The sequence below is a fragment of the Budorcas taxicolor genome, chromosome 4 (genome assembly GCF_023091745.1).
Source record: "Budorcas taxicolor isolate Tak-1 chromosome 4, Takin1.1, whole genome shotgun sequence".
NCBI lineage: Eukaryota > Metazoa > Chordata > Mammalia > Artiodactyla > Bovidae > Budorcas > Budorcas taxicolor.
The window spans coordinates 45,033,272-45,052,418 of NC_068913.1; the positions used below are offsets into that span (position 1 = coordinate 45,033,272).

Sequence of the window (19,147 nt, forward strand, 5' to 3'; positions counted from 1 at the left end):
AAACTTTGCGTTCAAAAGTCAAGCAACACATGTATTTATAACCATCTATGGTGCTTTATTATATAGAAATAGAATTTTTTCTTTCAGCGCTTCTACCGAAGTTTTGAATGTTTTGTAAAAGAAAAGTCTGCAGGACAAGGAAGTCGAACTTAAATGTGAGGGCTGTGGTGTGTGACAGGGAAACAGCAAGAAAGAGTTTATCATCAGTCATCTTCTCTGTTCTCTTTGGCTTTACAGATAATGGACCGATGGGAGAACCAAGGCAGTCCTCAGACGAGTTTATCTGCTCCGGCCATACCACAGAACCTGCCCTTCCCGCCCGCCCTTCACAGGAGTTCCTTTCCTGACTCAACAGAGGCCTTTGACCCAAGGAAGCCTGACCCATATGAGCTCTATGAGAAATCGAGAGCCATTTATGAAAGTAGGCGTAAGTGAAAGCCACATAAAACAAGAGTGCATTACAAATAGCTGAAGCCCTGCCAGGGGATTTATTGAGGCTGGAATGATCTGGTGTGATTTTATATTTTGAGGTTCAAAACCTATCTCTAAAGTAAAGCCAGCTGATCTAAACTTTTCCTTAAAAAAGAAAAAAATCTATGTCAACTCAAAAAGAGCTTATATCTTTTGGGTTTAAATTTTGTTTCCTCCTTTTTTCCCCTAAATCCTTTAAGAAAATCAGGAACTTGGTGGGGAAAGGGGGCAAAGGGTAGGCAGTAGAGAAAGAGATGACTAGCTTTATTTAAGCCACCAGATAATAAGAAGAAATAGTTAGGATTTTTATGTTTAATCTGATCTTAGTCTGAAGCATGGATTTTCTTAGAGCATGAATGCAGTCACTGAAGATTTTAGGAATGTGATTAAAATGTCAACCAAGTCCTTCCAACTCATGATGGTGAAAGTAATGGTTCTAAAAGAAGCAAAGAGCAGGTGCCAATCATTTCTACCTGAAATTTCTGCTGCTTGTTTAATGCACTGGGGCCCGTTTGAAAGTTGAGTCATAAAATATTGTGTAGGCACTTGTCACCCTATTTAAAAGTCTTCTAAAATCATTTCATTGCACTTTATAAATATTAGAAAACAAAGGCTTTTAATATTGCATATGCATTCACTGAGCCATTTTTCACCACCTAACATCATCTCTTTTGAATGTTAAAGAACGGGAATCCAAATGGCTTGAATGTATAATCTATGAAGGAAATACACAGTATGATATGAACTTGAGTAATGGCTTGAGAAAACTAGCCTAAAGAGCAGGGTTTGGTTCCTGGTGCTCCTGTTTACAGTCTGCAGATTTCCTTTGTTTCGGTATTCCACCAGTGCCTTCTTTCCACCTTTATCATCTGAAGCATGAATAGCAAGCTTTAAATTGTGTGTGATCTCAGAGGATCTCAAATCTGCTTACTCTTTGATGAGCTCAGGGGCTGAGAATTATATGCCCAGCTGGTAAGGGAGAAAGTAGACATAATACCCTTTCTCCATCCTCTACAACTCTCTGTAAAAGTAATTTTACTTGATGAACTAGTTAGGACAGCAGGCCATTGAGAAATCACTCTCATCAAAATGAACCTACCCCCTGCCACCACCACCCCTGCCACTCTTTTAAAAATAATTGGCTGTGTCAGGGCTAGTGTGTTTCACTTTTCTCCTTCTGGCTGAACAACTAAAATGTTTTTAAAGGGCTCTGCGGAGAAGGCAATGGCACCCCACTCCAGTACTCTTGTCTGGAAAATCCCATGGGCAGAGGAGCCTGGTAGGCTGCAGTCCATGGGGTCGCTAAGAGTCGGACATGTCTGAGCGTCTTCCCTTTCACTTTTCACTTCCATGCATTGGAGAAGGAAATGGCAACCCCCTCCAGTGTCCTTGCCTGGAGAATCCCAGGGATGGGGGAGCCTGGTGGGCTGCCGTCTATGGGGCCACACGGGAGTTGGACACGACTGAAGTGACCTAGCAGTAGCAGCAGTAGTTAGAATGTGTTTGCTCTGATAGAATAAATTTTGTCACTGTGTAAATCAGAGTATGAATTCATGGTGTTAATGGTCATTATACTGAAAAAATAGGAATGATTTCAGCACAGTTCTTAATACCTTTCCTACTTTAGTAATCAAGTTGACCTTTAGCACCATGAGGAGACACCCAAGTTGAGTTCTTTGCCTGCTCTCACTAACTGGGAGATAAGAAAACTAAGTGTAAATGAGTAGAGATCAGGATACACAAGTCCTAACTCAGAAGGTGGAACATATCCTCCTGTCCTTGCTTGCTGAATTTTGTGGTTACCATTAGAGAATTTCAAGAGATGCTTCCTCCTGTTTTTATCCCTTCATTAGTCATTTGCTTCCATCCTTTTGTGGTTTCCTGACCAATGCAAGCTTTATTATTCAAGACAAAGGCAGTGTTGCTGTTTATTCTGTCTTTTCTTTTTCTTTACGGTGTCTAATGCTCTTTGTGGAAAGGAATGGTGTATGACCTTCTTTTAACCCTGAACAAATTCTGATTTCTTTATCCAGCCCCTGTAATGCTCCTTCTGTTCATTGCCTTTGCACTCCTCACCTGTGACAAACCTCGCAAAGCAATCCTCCTTAACCTCCATGACTTTCTTTTTCGGTCCTCCTTTGGGAGCTCTGTACCCCTTTGTGTCTGCAGCCACTTGAACAACAAACATCCTGACTGCCCGCCCCATGCCCTGCCCTTCCATCAGAGCCCAGCCCGTGCCTCTGCTGGGCCCTTTTTCATTGCTCCTCCCCCCTCCTCCCCACCGCCTCTGTCTTGTTTTCTCAGCTCTCTCTAACGTTTCCAAGGGCACAATGATGTTTTCAGGGTCACAACTCATAGGAGCCAAAAGAGCCATTTTCTTTCTCATTTTTCTCTCTCTGTCCTGTTATTTTATAACACTAAATGGAGTGTGAATGAAACACAGAAATCATGTCAAGGTAAGAAAAGCTCTGCTCTGAAGATTAAGGAAACCAAAAAAAACACAAAAACATGGCACCACTTTCTCTAATCTCTGGATAGCTGATCAGTTCACTTTGCTTTTCTCAGCTTCACATAGACCTTTGCCCTGTATCCATATCCTGTTTCCAAGTGTGACAAAGTCTCATTATCTCTTTTAAATTTTTAGAAAAATGCCAAAAATACATTCTTTTAATGAACAGAGGGAGTATTTCTCATTATCTAATAGTTTTGGTTTTTATAACCATTGTAAAATGTATGCATCCAAACAAAAGACCCATATTGAGCCACTCTATTCTTTTGAATTACATGCATAATATTTAGGTATGACTCCTTTTATTCTGTACCTCCAAACTGTTTCCTAGGAGAAAAATCAGTGGGACCAAGGAAAGTATGGAAGGGAATCCTAACCAAAGTGTCTAAACTACATCTTGTCACATTTTCCTTGACCTGTAATGACCTCATGGTATCCTCTTTTACAATGAAATCTAATGCTGAGCAGATTTTTTAAAATTCATGTTTAAAACTGGGTTGCAGTTACCAAATAAAAGAGTGTACCTGTACCCACAAGCTTCCACTCTACAAAGCTACAGAATGTTTGTTACATCCAGTCTGTCAAGAAGTATTTGGATTCAAATTACTAGTCCTCTGCAAATGATGGAAACTTATCAAATGATGTAAATGGTGCTGTGCCTCATTTGGCTCATAATTAGATTATGCTGACATTTTAATGTGCATACACAGGACATCTTAATAAAGACGTATTCCTGGGAGGAAAAATACTGTGATTTTAAATAAACAAAGACAACCATAGGATACTAGAGCCACAAGAAACATGGCAGGTACATGCTTATGAAAGGAAAAGCTAGAAACACCTTGGGTCCTCATAAGAGCCTGTGATTACATGGGACTTGATAGAAGATCCTTCCATCTAGCAGGCCAGGCACTGCCTCTGATTGCAGAGCATCAGGCAGAGTGCCCAGAGGTGGCAGCTCCAGGCTCCGCATCAATCAACAAGACTGAATGAAGCACAGTGTGTGTCTGGAACTCTGCTGGGCACTCCATGAGAGAAAAATCACAAGACGTAATCTCCACTCACATGAGGCTTGCAGTGAAAGTGGGGACACAAACATAGGAAAGCAATTCCTGAATGACATTTTGTTATGTAACAGCGAATAATTATCAGTATTTTAACATGCAAAATGTCGCAATTGATACAAATAATAGTTTAAATATAACTAGACAATTAGACCCATCATTTTTCATTCCATGTTCAGAACTGGTATTTAATCAGAAGAATGTCTTGCATGAAACATCTTTTCATTATCAAAATCTCATTAGTTCTTACTGCAAGCTCTATGCAAAAAGAAAAATTTTCCTGATTAACTTCATTCCACATAAGCTTATAAGCATACTAGAAGAACCGTGCCTAAAAAGTCCCAACAGAAATTTTGACCAGTAGGGTTTCTGGGTTCATGTTGGTTTTTCAAGTGCTGACACCCTATATTATTACTGGAAATTCCCAGAAAACAGCAAAAATCTACCCGTCCTCATCTCTATCCAAGACTTTTACATAAATCTCACTTTCCTTTGTGTAACAGTCTCTGTTGATAATTGACTTATTGCTGTTTCCATTACTTGGATTTTTTTAAATTGAAAGCAGAGGAAAATACCCACCGTTGGGTAATGAGATAAGCCATGCTATTTTTAAGTTTTCCCTTCTCTGTCTTTTTTCCGTAAATCTCATGAAAGAGGGACTTAAATTTTCTTTGCAGTCACAAGATGAAAGGTTTGTCTCGGTTTGTCTGCGAACATTCTAAATGTTGGGCTCCGTACACCATTTCTGACTTTGAGGGAAAAAGACTATTTCTAAAGATCCTTCCTGCCTTCTGCCCTCCCATCTCCTCCTGCCACTTGTTCTCTATATGTGTTTACATCATTGTTTCAACCACATATTTCTAATATAATAGGAGACAATTTGTAATGTCCTACTTACCCCAAGACTATCTAGAGTGACTTTGCATGCCATTTGCCTGGGAGAGCCCTGCTCTGTGTTGTCCTGGTATAATTAATAGGTCCATTTAACACTGCAGATTGTCCGCACTGAATGATAAATTATATGACTTTCCTTTACTACATAGTCTGTTAAAGAGAGAGACATCATTACTGTCCAAGGAAAGCATATATCTAAATATACAGGCTGTGAATACAAATTTTAAAGCCTAATCAGATAAATAATTTCTTTTAAACTGATTTATTTGGCTCCCTGAATTTTTGTCCATACATCTTTTTTCCCTAATTTGAGGTAAAGATGTATGTAGTGACTTGTCTTGGTAGCCAAACACCCAGAGAACTCCATCCATACCCAGAAAACTGTGCAAATGTACAAGTCCAGACCATGGCAAACTAAGCAGAAAAAGTAGGTGGTGAGGCTTCACTAGTCTAAGTGAAGAGAACTTCTCATTCTTATCACAGAGAATAAATCAGATTCGTCATGGCAATAATCACAGGACCAAAAAAAGAGTTAACTTTGTCTGTCTTTCTGCTCCTAAGACAGATTGTACTCACATAACTGCAGAAAAATGGCCATACTGGCTCCTCTTTTTAATGCAAGGGAATACAAAGTGCTTCCCAAAGAAATGAGTGTGGCTCACTTTGGAATCTTACAAAATAAGATTGTAATCATGCCAAGGAGCTTGATAATTTAGGAATGAGGACCATGTCCTGCTGCTTCATTTTTCACTAATCCAGACTTATTTTAGAGTTTGTCCCCTCGCTCATGGGGCCATTTCTTGAACACACTCCACACTGCAATCTCAGAAGCTGGAGCAGGCAAGCCAGTGAAAACAAAAAGAGACAGAGAAGAAAACCCCTTGTTCCCTGAAACTCTTCCCTCATGATTCTGTCCCTTAGTAGGAACCCAAGGTGAATTATGACTGAAGTTGTTCAAACTTTTTCTCTTCCCATTGAACCTTGGTTATTATAAATAAACTATTTATGAGGTACAACATGTCCACACTCCTTTGCAGTAAGACATCACTCAAACGTAGGATTGTAAAGAAGTGAGGAATCCATATAGTATAATGTGCCTTCTGGTAGGACCTCCTTAGAATGGAAATTCCTCTGGAATTTCTTCAAAATGAGCTCACACAATCAATTTTTCTTTTGAGAAATGAGGAAGCATTAATCTGTAATAAGCAATGAGTTTTGTGCTGAAGGTAGCAATCAAGGGCAACCACAGGCCAGTTAAATAGCATAATGAAGGAAGGCTACAAGACTGTTTTTAGTACTCTATTTGAAATGAAATGATAATTCATAGCTGATCAAAAATGGACCATTGTGTTTTTCATATCTATGGCTTTTATCCTGCACTTTTGTTGTTCATTGTGGAGTTCTTTTGGGCTTATAATGCACATGTAATTCATAACATCTTAAATGGGTGGTTGTATTTCTAAACCATCTTCTTTTTTTCTGCTGCTTTTTCCTTGTTATTAGTGAGCAAGGGTTGTAGTGAGCACTGACTCCCATCCTAATGGCAGAGCCATTTGGAAAGCTGGGGTAGTGTAAAAATATTATTCACTGCTGCACATCACTTAAGAGCCTAAATGGAAACCAGTGCTGTGAACCTCAGCACACAAGGCAGACGCGCAAGATGTGCTGAGCTCGGAGCCAGAGCGCCACAGCCATGCAAGTGCTTCTGCTTGAGCCTTCTCGTCTCCAGTCTCCTCTGCCCTTGTGACTAAATATTCAATACAGTCCAACTGGAAACACCAACAGTTTAGAGAAGCTTTAGATAAAGTGATGGCTTCCATAGCAGCAGGCAGCTATTCAGTAATCATAAACAACTACCTTGGTTTCTAGAACACCCACATGTCTGAACACAGCTAGATCAAGCCCTGGCCACATATGCTTGGACATTGCTGATGTCCAGTGGCCTGTGAGTAGTCCAGGACTACCCACAAATGTTCTCTGGAACACTACCTTATTTTAGTGAAAAATCAAAATAGGATGATATGTAAATGTTTGGACACTTTTACCAGTGACTTTAACATTAGAATCATAAAAAGACCAGAAAAAATTAATAACATCATCATTTAAAATATCCTCTATTGTGACTTTCTTGGCAGTGCAGTGGTTAGCACTCTATGCTTCCCATGCAGGGCATGCAGGTTCGATCTCTGGTCAGGGAACTATGATCTCATATGTCATACAGCACAGTCAGAAATAAAATAAAATTTAAAAAGAAAAAAAACACTCCATGGGAGAAATGAGCATTAAAAAATGTCCGCAACTGTACAATGAAGGTTAATTTCCTGTACCTTGTTCAGGAAAATCATTATTGCTGTCTTTAATATAATTTGTTATGGTTTAATCTGTGAAAAAAAATTGCCTTTCAGCTGGAGTTTCTGATATATCACATTGTGCGTCACTTTGCAGTTAGAGTATGTTGGTAAAGGAGTCAGTAAATCCAGTTAAGTGTGCTTGCTGTTTTTCATATGTATATTTTATTTTGGAAATCTCATTTCAAAAATAATATTTTTCAGTAACTTTGTAAATAACTATGGTATTATATTTCTAACAGGTTCCTTTTAATAGAGAAAGAAATAGCTAAGTAATAATGATGGTGAAATAAAAGTTAGGTTGGAGACATGTTTTTCCCCTGTATTTTAGAAATTAGATTCAATCTGATAGCTTATAAATTCATTTAATTCACTAGTTTAAAACTTAATGCTCTGGGACTCAGGCAGAGGATAAAAGGGGATGGAAATTCGAGAAGTAAATTCTAAAATCAGTCCTTGATTGAGAGTTAGTTTGTCAGAGCATTTTGGTGGTAGCACAAGTTGACAGTGTAACCCAAAGTACTTTCATGATTAAAAATGAGACCATCGGGGCTGCAGTAAACTGAGTGTAATTGCTGGATGGCAAGTAGGTCCTAGTGAGATCAGGATAGTATAAAGATTATGATGTCACTTTTACAACTAATGGAGGTATTTAGAAGGGCACAGTCTTCCATCCCTGTTATAGCTCCATCTTTATGATTAAAGAAATTTCTCAATTCATAATCCTAAGCAGTTACACTAAACAGGGAGATTTAAAAGTAAAAAAAAGTAGTTTTGCTGGAGAGCTTATTTCCTGTGAAAATGCAGATTGCCTAGCAGGGAGGTTCATTCTCCCCACAGCAAGTGAGACTAGCTGTGCAGGGTACCCTGGGGAAGCCTTGTCATTGCCCTCAAGAGGTTTCTATTTCATTTTCAGTGTTGAATAGTGAAGCAAACAAAGCTCAGTAAGAAAGCAATCAGAACTTGGTCTTCTAATTTTTTAAGTTTAATGATAAAATACCCATTTTTTCCATAGTATTTCATATGCACATTATAGAATATATATAGTATTTTACACTCATGTCCCTAAACTTTTATGTTATATGTAACATGTTATGCTATCATAGTTCTCATGAAGGATCCCTATTGCTAAAATAAACCAATTTTATTCAACTATTTATATGTAACTTACTATCCAAATAATTATAAGGATCAAAATATTTGGACTGGTGTACATAAATCAGCATAATTATTTATTGAAGTTTTCACTTTCCATTTTGATATTTGATGACACAATATCATAATGTGATCTCAAAGATAAGTGCATATTTTGGGTTCTGGATTGACTTTACTTTCAAATCAGCATTCTTATCATCAGAATCAAAGCTTAATCTTTGGAAATGGTGATCTTTTTTTCCATTCTGATCTAAAAGAATTCAGGCATTTTCCTGCATGTGAAAGAGATACATTTATAGATGTATTCATATACATAAAACAGGGTAAATCTGTCCATTAACTCCATGGATTTTAGAGAAAAAATCATGAAACACCAGAAAAAGATTGAGGGTGAGTTCTAACTGCAACCAAAAAAAAAAAAAAGATGAATTTTTAAATGCCATAAATGAATTTCAATTTTAATTTCCCATCCAGAACAAGTGCCACCAAGGACCAGTTTTCGAATGGATTCTTCTGGCAAGTATTCTTCAGTACTCACAGTCCTGTGAATGAAACGTCTTCCATTTTGTGTAACAAATCATTCTTCTGAGTAGTATCAGTTTTTTAGTACATAATCACCATGCTAATTTCACTCACCCACATAAGCATATATTTAAGGTAGAGGGCAATGCTCACCAAATTTGACCTATATGGCAGCCAAGGAAACAAACAAAAGTCAAAGGAAAACAATCATTTATTCATTAAGTTCTTTCATAAAATGCTTTAGTAAAAGACTAGATTAAAAGACTAGATTAAAACACCAGGTACTATCAGATTGACTAAATCATGCTCTCCAGTTGAGAGGCTTCTAGACACTTGTTGCTACTAGATGCTTGAAATCTGAGTTTGGATGTCCTGTGAGAAGTGTGTAAGATCCACAATGAATTTCAAAAACTTAGCACCAAAAAAAAGAAAAAAAAATGTATGATATCTCACTAATTATTGTTTTAGTGCTTAAATAGTATTTTGGATATGTTAGGTTAAGCATATTATTAAAATTGTATCTGTTTCTTTTTGCTTTCTAAACTATGGCTACTAGAATTAAATTACCTATGTAGCTTGCCTTTTGTTTACATTGAACAGCACTGGACTAGATAATTGAAATAAGCTAGAGTATCTGAAAAGATTTTCAGTTTAGACATTTCCATAGAACTTACTAGAAATTACTTTACTTAAAAATTACTAGAAATTTTGCTAATGTAGAATGAAATTATTTTCACATCAGTTAAATACTGATACCGTTTATTTTTTTAAACCATGCCAGTTACAAAGTGCTACATTTTGGTAGTATTTTAAGTTAGAATAGAATAGTTTGAAGCTTAAGAGCTTTTAGTAATAATTAAATTACTTAAATATTTTTGACCTAATTATTCTGAAAAAATATTTATTAATTTGGTTTAGGCTGAAATATTTAATTTTATGGAAATAAAGGAAGAAAAGGAAGATTTAGATCTTCTTACTCTTAAGAAGTACTTTGAACAGCTATTTAGACCACTAGATTGAAAGCCAGAATACTGAAACAATTCTAGAAAAGAATGTTTCATAATAATAGTACTATCTCAGGTCTGTGGGCTCACAACATACATCTCTAGAGTGTGTCTATGATGACAGCTCATTACCCATCTCAGCGTGTTCTAACACCCCCCCCTTGGAGAATATATGTGCTTGAGATCATTTCATTCTATAAGTTTCCATGTCATTTTTTTGGATTTGTAGAAAATATGAAAGATATTGCTCAGCATTTTGTCCTCAGATAATGTATAAACTATTTGGTTTAGCTGTGTCTGAAATTTTTTAAGATATAATTATATATATTATAAATTAAACATAATTTATATATAATATATATTTTATACCAACTATAAAATCTTTGTAGATTTTAAGAGTATCTTAGAACCAGAGGGAAAATGAGACCTAGTAATTACAGGTGCAAAATGAAGGCAAGATTTAATTTGAGATTCTGAATCTTAGCTTACGGCCACAACAAGCACATTTTCTCCATTTCTCAGCTTCTGAATGTACTATATTTAAAGCCAAAAGAAGAAAGAGAAGAACTATGTTTATGTAATAACTTAGATAACCTTGATATATGAACAAAATGATTCCAAAATATATATTATTTGAAAGAAGAAAGTTTTAATATAGTTTGAGTGTATTATACTACCGTGCAATCCAGATTTTCAGGTTAAGAATCAATCCAAATATTTTGTTAAGTGTCCACACAAGTTAGGAAACTATTCTGGAAAATTATGACTCCAACCAGAATAAATAGATCTATACTATTTCTCATATTTATAAAATGTTCTTTATCAAGCTATTTGTCATGATTTTGACTTGGATCTGTTTATTATAATTGTAAGGTATTTTGCTAACTTTAACTGCATAAGATGCCTAGGCAAAATTAATGGTAGGAAGTCCTAATGTAATTAGGAAGCTAAGCGAAATCTCAATAGTAGAATAGTGTTGTGGTTTATCAGGTTCACTAGATTGGAAACAATTAAATTTAAGACACATTTATTTAGCAACTCTAGCAGGCTATTCATAGTGGAATTTTATAAACAAACAGAGATAATTATGCCATCACCAGGGTAGAATGTTAACAAGAAACAGTGACTCCATAGTCAGGACCTTTGAGTGGACAGCTCCACCCAAAGACAAGAAAACCAGGATATGGAGTATCACAGAAATCAAGACTAGAAGTTCTTCTGAAAGGAGATCTTTTCTTGTTTAGAAACAAAAGAAATCAAGGATCATAAAGGGTGTGTCAACAGCATTAAGTGAGACATAGAAATCAAGCAGAATGAGCAAAGAAAAAATGGCCATTGGATTTGATCATTAGGATGTCATCAGTGACCTTAGAGCAGTTCAGTAATGCCAAGAGCACAGAAACCAGACTGGCAGGAGTAAGTCCGAGAGGAAAGAGGTAAGGCTTGAGTCCAAGAGAGCAAAGGATAGGGAGAGCAGGGGAGTATTTAGGATGGGAAAATCTGACTTAATTTGAAAACTCTGGCTATTTGAAGAGAACCATATGAAGAGTGGGAGATGGCTTCTACTATGGCTAAACCATGTCTGGCCATGTTCATATCACCAAAGGTTATAAAGAGAAAGAAGTGGAGAGAAGTGATCCTTTTAAGGTAGATATGTATTAGTTATTGATCTGGTACTGTTAGATTTGAGCAATAAAAGTTATTTAATTCCTGTTTAACTTATTCTGTATCTGGAGTTCTTTGGAAACCACCTTTGATTCTTTCCTAGTACTATCTTTCCTAGATTTCTTTATGAGGAAAAGCAAAAAAAAAAAAAAACAAACATTTTTTGCAGTAGAAAAAAATATTTAATGAATTCATTCTCTGTGCCAGACTGTGGTAATAAGCCCATGGTGCTTATGTTTAATTAAAACATGAAAGGGGATTCAAGTACCAGAATTTAATTGACATGTTTACAGCAGCATCCCATGTGCCAAATTAATCCATAAAAATGCCATTCTTTGCATTTTTGAAGCTTGAATACATTCACAGAATTAATCAGTTGTGTTCAGTTGCCCATCCTTTTCCCTGAAACTGTGCATAAAGCCATGTCTTTCAGAAGCTAGACCAAGGGTATATATAGCATGTGAAGTCTTCCTGGAGTCTTAATGCAAAATAAGAATCAGCTTTTGAAATGATGCTTTTCTTTATTATGACAGAGGTTGCCCTGCTACCTGGATGTAGTTTTTTCAATATTAGTGAGATCCCAGGATTAATCAGTAGTTGTAAATTCCATCCCCATAGCTTGTCCCAGAGGTCATGCAAAGTCCCACCTGGGACAAGGATCTTCAGATGTTTTATTTCATAATGCCTGAGGATCCCAAGACCCACCTCTAAAGAACCAGCAACACTGGCCATGGCTAGCCGTTGAACACCAGCATCCAAGAAGTTTTCTGACTCTTTTAGTCCATTTCTTCACAACCACTGCCTCATCTTGAGTTGCACCAAGCCATGCCTGAGAGCACCTCTGATGGTTTTTCAAACAGAAAAAAGAAGAAGAAAAAGAAGAAAAAAAAGTGCAAGTACAGAAAAAATAAGGCAGAAAAGAAAGAAAAAAAGAATGTTGGTGGGGGCATGACAGAGTAACATCGAGTGACCCAGGTCCCACTGAGTGTTCACCCAACCCCCTCATCTAACAACCTACTAGGTACATGGTTCATAAGCCAACTGGAGAGAGAAGTGAGGATTGTGAAACAGTGGGATGAAGACTGGCCCTTGAATTTCTTTGCTCTAAGTCCTTACACTGACAGGGGAAGAGATAAAGCATATTACAGTCGTTTTAAACATGTCATCACACCAGAAGAGCAACTGAAGAAAAGTATCAGAAACATCATAATCTTTCAAGAGAGCTAACAAAGTGGGGAGAAAGAGAAACATTTCAAGCTTTGTGCATGTAATTTTAGTTACTTTCTAAAGCCAGGCTCAAATGGTAGGGGGAAGGAAGGAGAAACCAAAGAAAAATTGTCTTTCTGAAAACTCATTTTCCTTACACACACACAAACACACACACACACAAAATACTTCTGCCTTAAGGCACGATCTATCATTTAAACTTTTTTATCCAGTTGACTATTTCTCTTAGGTTTCCATGCCCTGCAGCCTCCGAGTCTGTGTTCCAAAATTAACAAAAAAATAAAAAATAAATCACATCTGTGGCAGACTTCTTTAATGGGTCTCTCTTTGCCTCTCTCTATGCGTACATGTACCATGAAACTAGCCATCTCGGCCTGGAAGAATGGAAGGTGAAGATGACATGGTTGGCGTGTTTTGCCCCATGTTTGAAATCAGAGCAGTCAGAGCAATAGTCCAAGGATCGCAGTGTCACCAAAGTGCACACAAAGAACAGGGAAAAGAAAATACGTGCTCTGCTTACTTCTTTGGAGTTAAATAAAACTGGCAAACATCTGTATTTTTCTCCTAATTAAAAAAGAGTCCTGAATCGTTCATTAAGGAAAAGCTTTCCAATTCCCCCAGGAATCACAGGATTCTCTGACACAAGACAATTCCCATGTACATTGGCACATCTCAAGATTCCATTACTGGGACTGTTACAATTTCAGCATTTCCTTGGGGGGAAGTTACACTTAGCAAATAAAATGGATCACACAGTAAACTCCTTTCAGAGCTCCTCATGCAATATGGATTGGTGCTGAAGCCACTGGAGGAACAATTTCTCACCATACTCAGCAGCGATGCAAAAATGAGAATATCTACAATTAGATGGCAGGTTCTGGTTAAACACATGCTAGGTCTGTTGTTTTAAGTGACAAAAGTATATCATGCTCTCTTTGTAATTTATATATATGCATATATGGTCTAGAGTCCACTAAGCCTAAAGTAACCTAGGGAAGAGATTGATGTGACCAGTCATACCATAACCAAAATTTAGAGGTTTGAACAGTGATTGGGCATCGTCTGTCATCTCCCTTTGCCTTTCTGCCTCCCTTGGGAAGAGTACAGCTACCTGCTGTGGTTTTGCAGGGCTGCTCCACCTGCTCCAGAGTCCTGAAGTTTTTAGCACACTCCCCAATATGTGATTTCATGTATGATGTTCTAGACCTCAGGATAAACTGAGCTCAAAAGTCAACTGAGACTCGTAGGGTATAGGGCAAAGGTTTCATTTTCCTTTTACCACATGAGTCTAATTGTTTAATAGGAACTGAATTCTGCTAAGTTGTCTTATCTTTAAAATATGAATGATTATACAGTTCATAAAGGATGACTAATGGATGTGGAAATGTAGTTGGTTATAACTCGAGTTTTATATTCATCATTGACTGGGAAAGCCTTTGGTTCTACATGCATCTGTCCATAAAAGGATGTGAAAGTCATAGTCTTGGATGATATATACATATGTACATAGGTGCCTGATTCAGCTTTTCTTTCCCCTTGAGAGCACTAGACACATGCATATGCCTAAATTTCAGAAGTGAGTGACTTGCCTTCCTCGTATCACTGGGAAATCACAGCCAGGTGGGAGGCACAAAGGCAAGCCCTATATCATTGTACTTTGTTTCCTGTCTCACTTCAGCTTCACTTACTATAGACTCTAGAAAAGGTTTACCAGGCCATCACCAACTATGACTATGACCGTACATCCAAATGACTAAGACATAGCTTCCTGTCCCATGAGGAGTCTCATCTGAAGTCCCATCCCAATTTCCAAAACCATCCTGATTAAATAATAAGAATTTAACATTTAACTGAATAATTGCTTCTGTCAGTTTTAATACCTCCTTTAAACCATTAAGGCCCAGAGATCACAAATACTTCTTAAGCAAAGGATGGCATTAATAAGTATTCCCCAAAGTTGCTGATTATTGATTAACATCCTAACAGTGATTTTGAAAGTGTGCACAACCCAGTCGTGATTGAGACATTTGCCCCTGAAGAAGATTCAAAGGGCCAGGGGCAAGGGAGAAGCTTAAATCCTATTTAAATCATATGCTCCTTTAAAAGTCAAAAGATTTCTTATGGTTTTAGCTTATTTATTCTAGAATTGAAAATGACATTCAGAGGAATTTCTCAGCTTTTTTTTAAGTACATTTCCGTTCTTTCGGCTAACTACAGAAAAGTATCCCTCATCAACTTTATTTTGAATGTGTTTATGAAGTCAGCAGTCAATCTACTAGTGGCTTCCACATTTTAAATTGTTTGAGGGATAAGAGTTCACTTAGACTCTCATAAATTTCTAGTATTAAGTTATAAGAAACCTAAAGGAGCTTTTCAGGAAATTAAAACTTCACTCAAACCTCAATAGAGAACAGTTTCAATTTTACGTTTTCTAACTTTAACAATTTTAAAAGAAACAACTTCTATTAGGTGTAAGTTTATACCCCCCAGCATGCAAGTGCGTGTGCGTGCACACAGACACACACACACACACACACACACAATGGGACACATCAAATCATAAACAGCTATTAGTAAATTACTAGACTATCCTTTACCAGGTAGTTCCAGGGTGTCTCCATCTGTTCTCTCATACTTCTAAAACAATCATCCTAGTCAGAGTAACATCCCTAAAGTGGCAGCCAATTTTCGACGGCAATCTCAATGATTTCAGGAAAATAAAGAATTACAGAGGCATTGATTTTCTTTTTTCCGACTCAGAAAATGTGTGTGCTCTTTCTGCCTATGGCAATATGCTAGTAATGTCCTTGGCTGGTCACTGTTAATCCAGAGACTACCTAATTTTGGAATGCATACTTTTTTGTCACCATATATATATATATATATATATATATTTTTTTTTTTTATTTCTATGCTCGTCACTGACTCTTAACAGCACTCTCATTAATCACATCCACAAAATTAATTTATCATTGGTGTGTCTAGTTCCTCAGGGGGTGGGGAAAAGGCAGGATTCATTACTCAATGGGATCTTCTTTATGCCAGGTCCAGATTATAAGGAGCTGGATGTTCACCTTCGCAGGATGGAGTCTGGATTTGGCTTCAGAATCCTCGGGGGAGATGAGCCTGGACAGCCTGTGAGTTGATCTTTATTTCTACACTTTGGGTTATATTGTATATGTATGGCTGAGATGAAATATCATTCAGTGTGATACTAAAAAGAAAGTCATTTAGGACTCACATAAAAATTTCTGAGGTTTGTGTTTCTTGCTATTTAAGTTTCCAAAACTTGCCAGTGTTTCCATGCCACTATATCATCATACATCAATGCACATTTCATTAACGGAGAGACGTTACTCTTTCTTAGAATGGATTGGATTCCTCTTGAATATTTCAGTTATTTAATTGTATTGGATCCCCAGTCTCTTTGGGCAGCAGCTCACAGATAAACATGCAATATGACAGAAGATATATGTGAGGAGATGACTCAGAACCACAGAACTGTGTATGTTTTCAATCAGAACTACAGGGGAGAGAAAACATGGGGATCAACATAAGTTAAATTAAATTCAACACTGCAGAGTCTCACCAGATTTGAATTAGGTGATTACAGTTAGAGGATGTTCATGAACTCAGCTTCAGTTGGCACAATATTGGGGATTTGGAAAGGGCTCTGAAGAAATTCTGTACAAATACATCTGAGTGAAATCATAAAATAACAGTGTTCATTAATATACAGAAAAAAAACCAACAAAGCTAGACTTCTGAACATGTATCGAAATAATAGCCATAAAGCACTCATTGTGTTTTATGATACAAAGGATGTACCTTAAATAGTACCTAATATGACTAAGTTGGGCTTCCCTAGTGACTCAGACGGTAAAGAATCTGCTTGCAATGCAGGAGATCTGGTTTCAACCCCTGGATTGGGAAGATCCCTTGGAGAAGAGAATGCCTACCCACTCCAGTGTTCTTGCCTGGAGAATCCCATGGACAGAGGAGCCTGGGGGGCTACAGTTCACGGGGTTGCAAAGAGTCGGACATGACCAAACAACTAATACACACACAGAAGACTGAGTCAGGTTCATAAAAGTTTCGTAATTGGTCTTTAGGCCCCGAAATACAATCAAGTCCTTTCCTATATACAAATGCAAGTAAAAGATTCAACTGCAAAATAAATGTAAGGGGAAGTAACAAAATTCAAGTTCTCATAATGCTTACTTCAATACAGTCTTTGAGATACACAATTCTTACTTCTTACTTTGCTGGACACTCCTACCCCTATAGGCTCATGCTTGTCTGCTTTGTGGGTAAACTAGCACCATGGTCACAGCACCGTATAGCCTTCACACATCTCCCCCTCTTGAGAGGTAGAAGGGATTGCATGACTAAGTCACAGGGAAGGCATAGCATCAGCTGGTTTAAGAAGGGAAAGGCCTAGTTGAACTTAGCCTGGCACAAAAGCAGTAACAACAGAAGCGATGGAATTGTTACCCAAATGAAACACATATTGCTCAGAATGAAGCTCAGGTGTGTGAGTGCGGTATGCGCCACCCAGCCTCAGGACAGCTTTCTACTGGGTGAGAAGACAGGATATCAGGTTCCCAACCCTTCTGAACATTGACTTTGTGCTTCTTGTCCTTTCTCCCCTCCAGTGGGCAGGCATCCAGTATTTATGATAAGCCTCCTCAGATTACAAGTTTTGCTGATCATCCTTATTGCATTTATTTTGGATTTACTCTGGTTTATTCTTTCATTTGAATAATTTAAAACACAATCAGGCTGCAAGTTTCAATTTTACAGTTAAACCATAAAGTAGAAGCCTAAATCTCCCTGTTGCATTCAAAGCCAGAATGTAATGTCTTGAAGGCCAGAATGTTGCACCTCTGAAAGCCCATGTCAGGAAAGGTGAATCTACCATAAAGATCCCCCTTGTGCCTTTCCTTCCTGCTCTCCTTCACTGTAAGTCCAGAGATAACATGCGACCGAAATGCACTAGCCTCAGTTAGTTGCTATTGTGCTACAAAGGGAAAGGCGTGGGAGGCGACTTGGTCCCGAACCGCAGGAGGTCTCATAAATTATATCAGACGGGTTTCTGCCTCCATGTAGATGAAATGGTATTGAAATCTCATGGTGCACATTAAACACGACAGCACGGCTTTCAGCAAATAATGAACAGCAGGACCCCAGCTCAAACAAAGTGTATGGGCATTTTTCCTGCAAGAGGAAATACTTTTCACAGTTAAATAACAATAGAAATAGAAAGAAATAAAAAATTGCCACAAAGGAATGAAAATGAGATTTCCAGCTGTGATCTGAAAAGAGATGGGAAGGCATCAAGATGAAAAGGCTTGGAAAACACTGCAGTGGAGAAAGGCCTGTGTGGAAAAAAACTGTGCATGGAAAGAGAGAGCCGATGATAGACGCAGGCCTTGGCATGAGGGTCCAGTGCAAACTTGTGAAAGAGTTTCAGAAAGCAAGAGCCTGAAATCTGCTTGCCACCTTGTCAAGTTGCCCTGGGCTATGATTACTGCAGATCAGACTTGCTGGGTTTAGACTGACATTAGGTAGAATTGGGAAAGAATTAAAGCCTAATTTAAAGGACTGCAAAGGTGGTTTGGGCTTGTTTGTTTCTTAGTTTTTGTTCTCTTTGTGTGTGTGTGTGTGTTAGTTTTCTCCCTGGCTTACGGGGATATCAGCCACTTGAATGTGAATTGCTATTATTTCATATCAAATACTTCATTTTGTTCTGTGCCCTGACAGCCTATAAGACAAAGTAGACCTGTTGAGGTTTTGCTTCTTTTGCTTTTTTAGAGAAGACTGTTGAAAAGATAAGGCCAGATCAGTTGTTTGGAGAATGGGCGGGGGCGGGGGTAGGGGGGAAGGTTGGGAAAGAAGAGAGGCTTTCTTGATCTGTTTTTCCGCAGAGTTGTTTCTTCAGGGCCAAAGCAAGAGAGACAGGATAAAGAACTCTCTCAAGACCAGTGAGAAAGCTAATGAGTGGGGCTGAAGTGTCCTCAGAGGTTGAAGGATCCAGTGAGGTCGGAGGGAGGTGAAGAGTGGAGTGTTTGCTGGGAAGGCTCACTAACCAGTGGAGCCAGGGGTCACCAAGGCCAGAAGGAAAATATAAGCCTATATTAGGTTAGCGAGCCCTGACCATGCACTCAGCAGACCTGGAAAGTGACCAGTGCGATGGGGCAGGAGGCTCAAGCCAGACACCGGAGGGAAGGCCCTTCAGTGAACACAGAACATGACCAGTGTATCACTCTGTGGCCACCAGACCAAATG

At 38.1% G+C, this 19,147-nt stretch overlaps 1 protein-coding gene across 1 annotated transcript in view; it reads left to right on the forward strand.

The window, feature by feature from the left end:
* The window catches only part of MAGI2 (membrane associated guanylate kinase, WW and PDZ domain containing 2), a 1,481,671-nt gene that overhangs the window by 1,281,615 nt on the left and 180,909 nt on the right, over positions 1-19,147 (forward strand). The window contains exons 12-14 of the mRNA XM_052638336.1: positions 238-427; positions 8,916-8,957; positions 15,905-15,996. Of these exons, the coding sequence (XP_052494296.1) occupies positions 238-427; positions 8,916-8,957; positions 15,905-15,996 (324 nt within the window). The remainder of the gene's footprint in view (positions 1-237; positions 428-8,915; positions 8,958-15,904; positions 15,997-19,147) is intronic.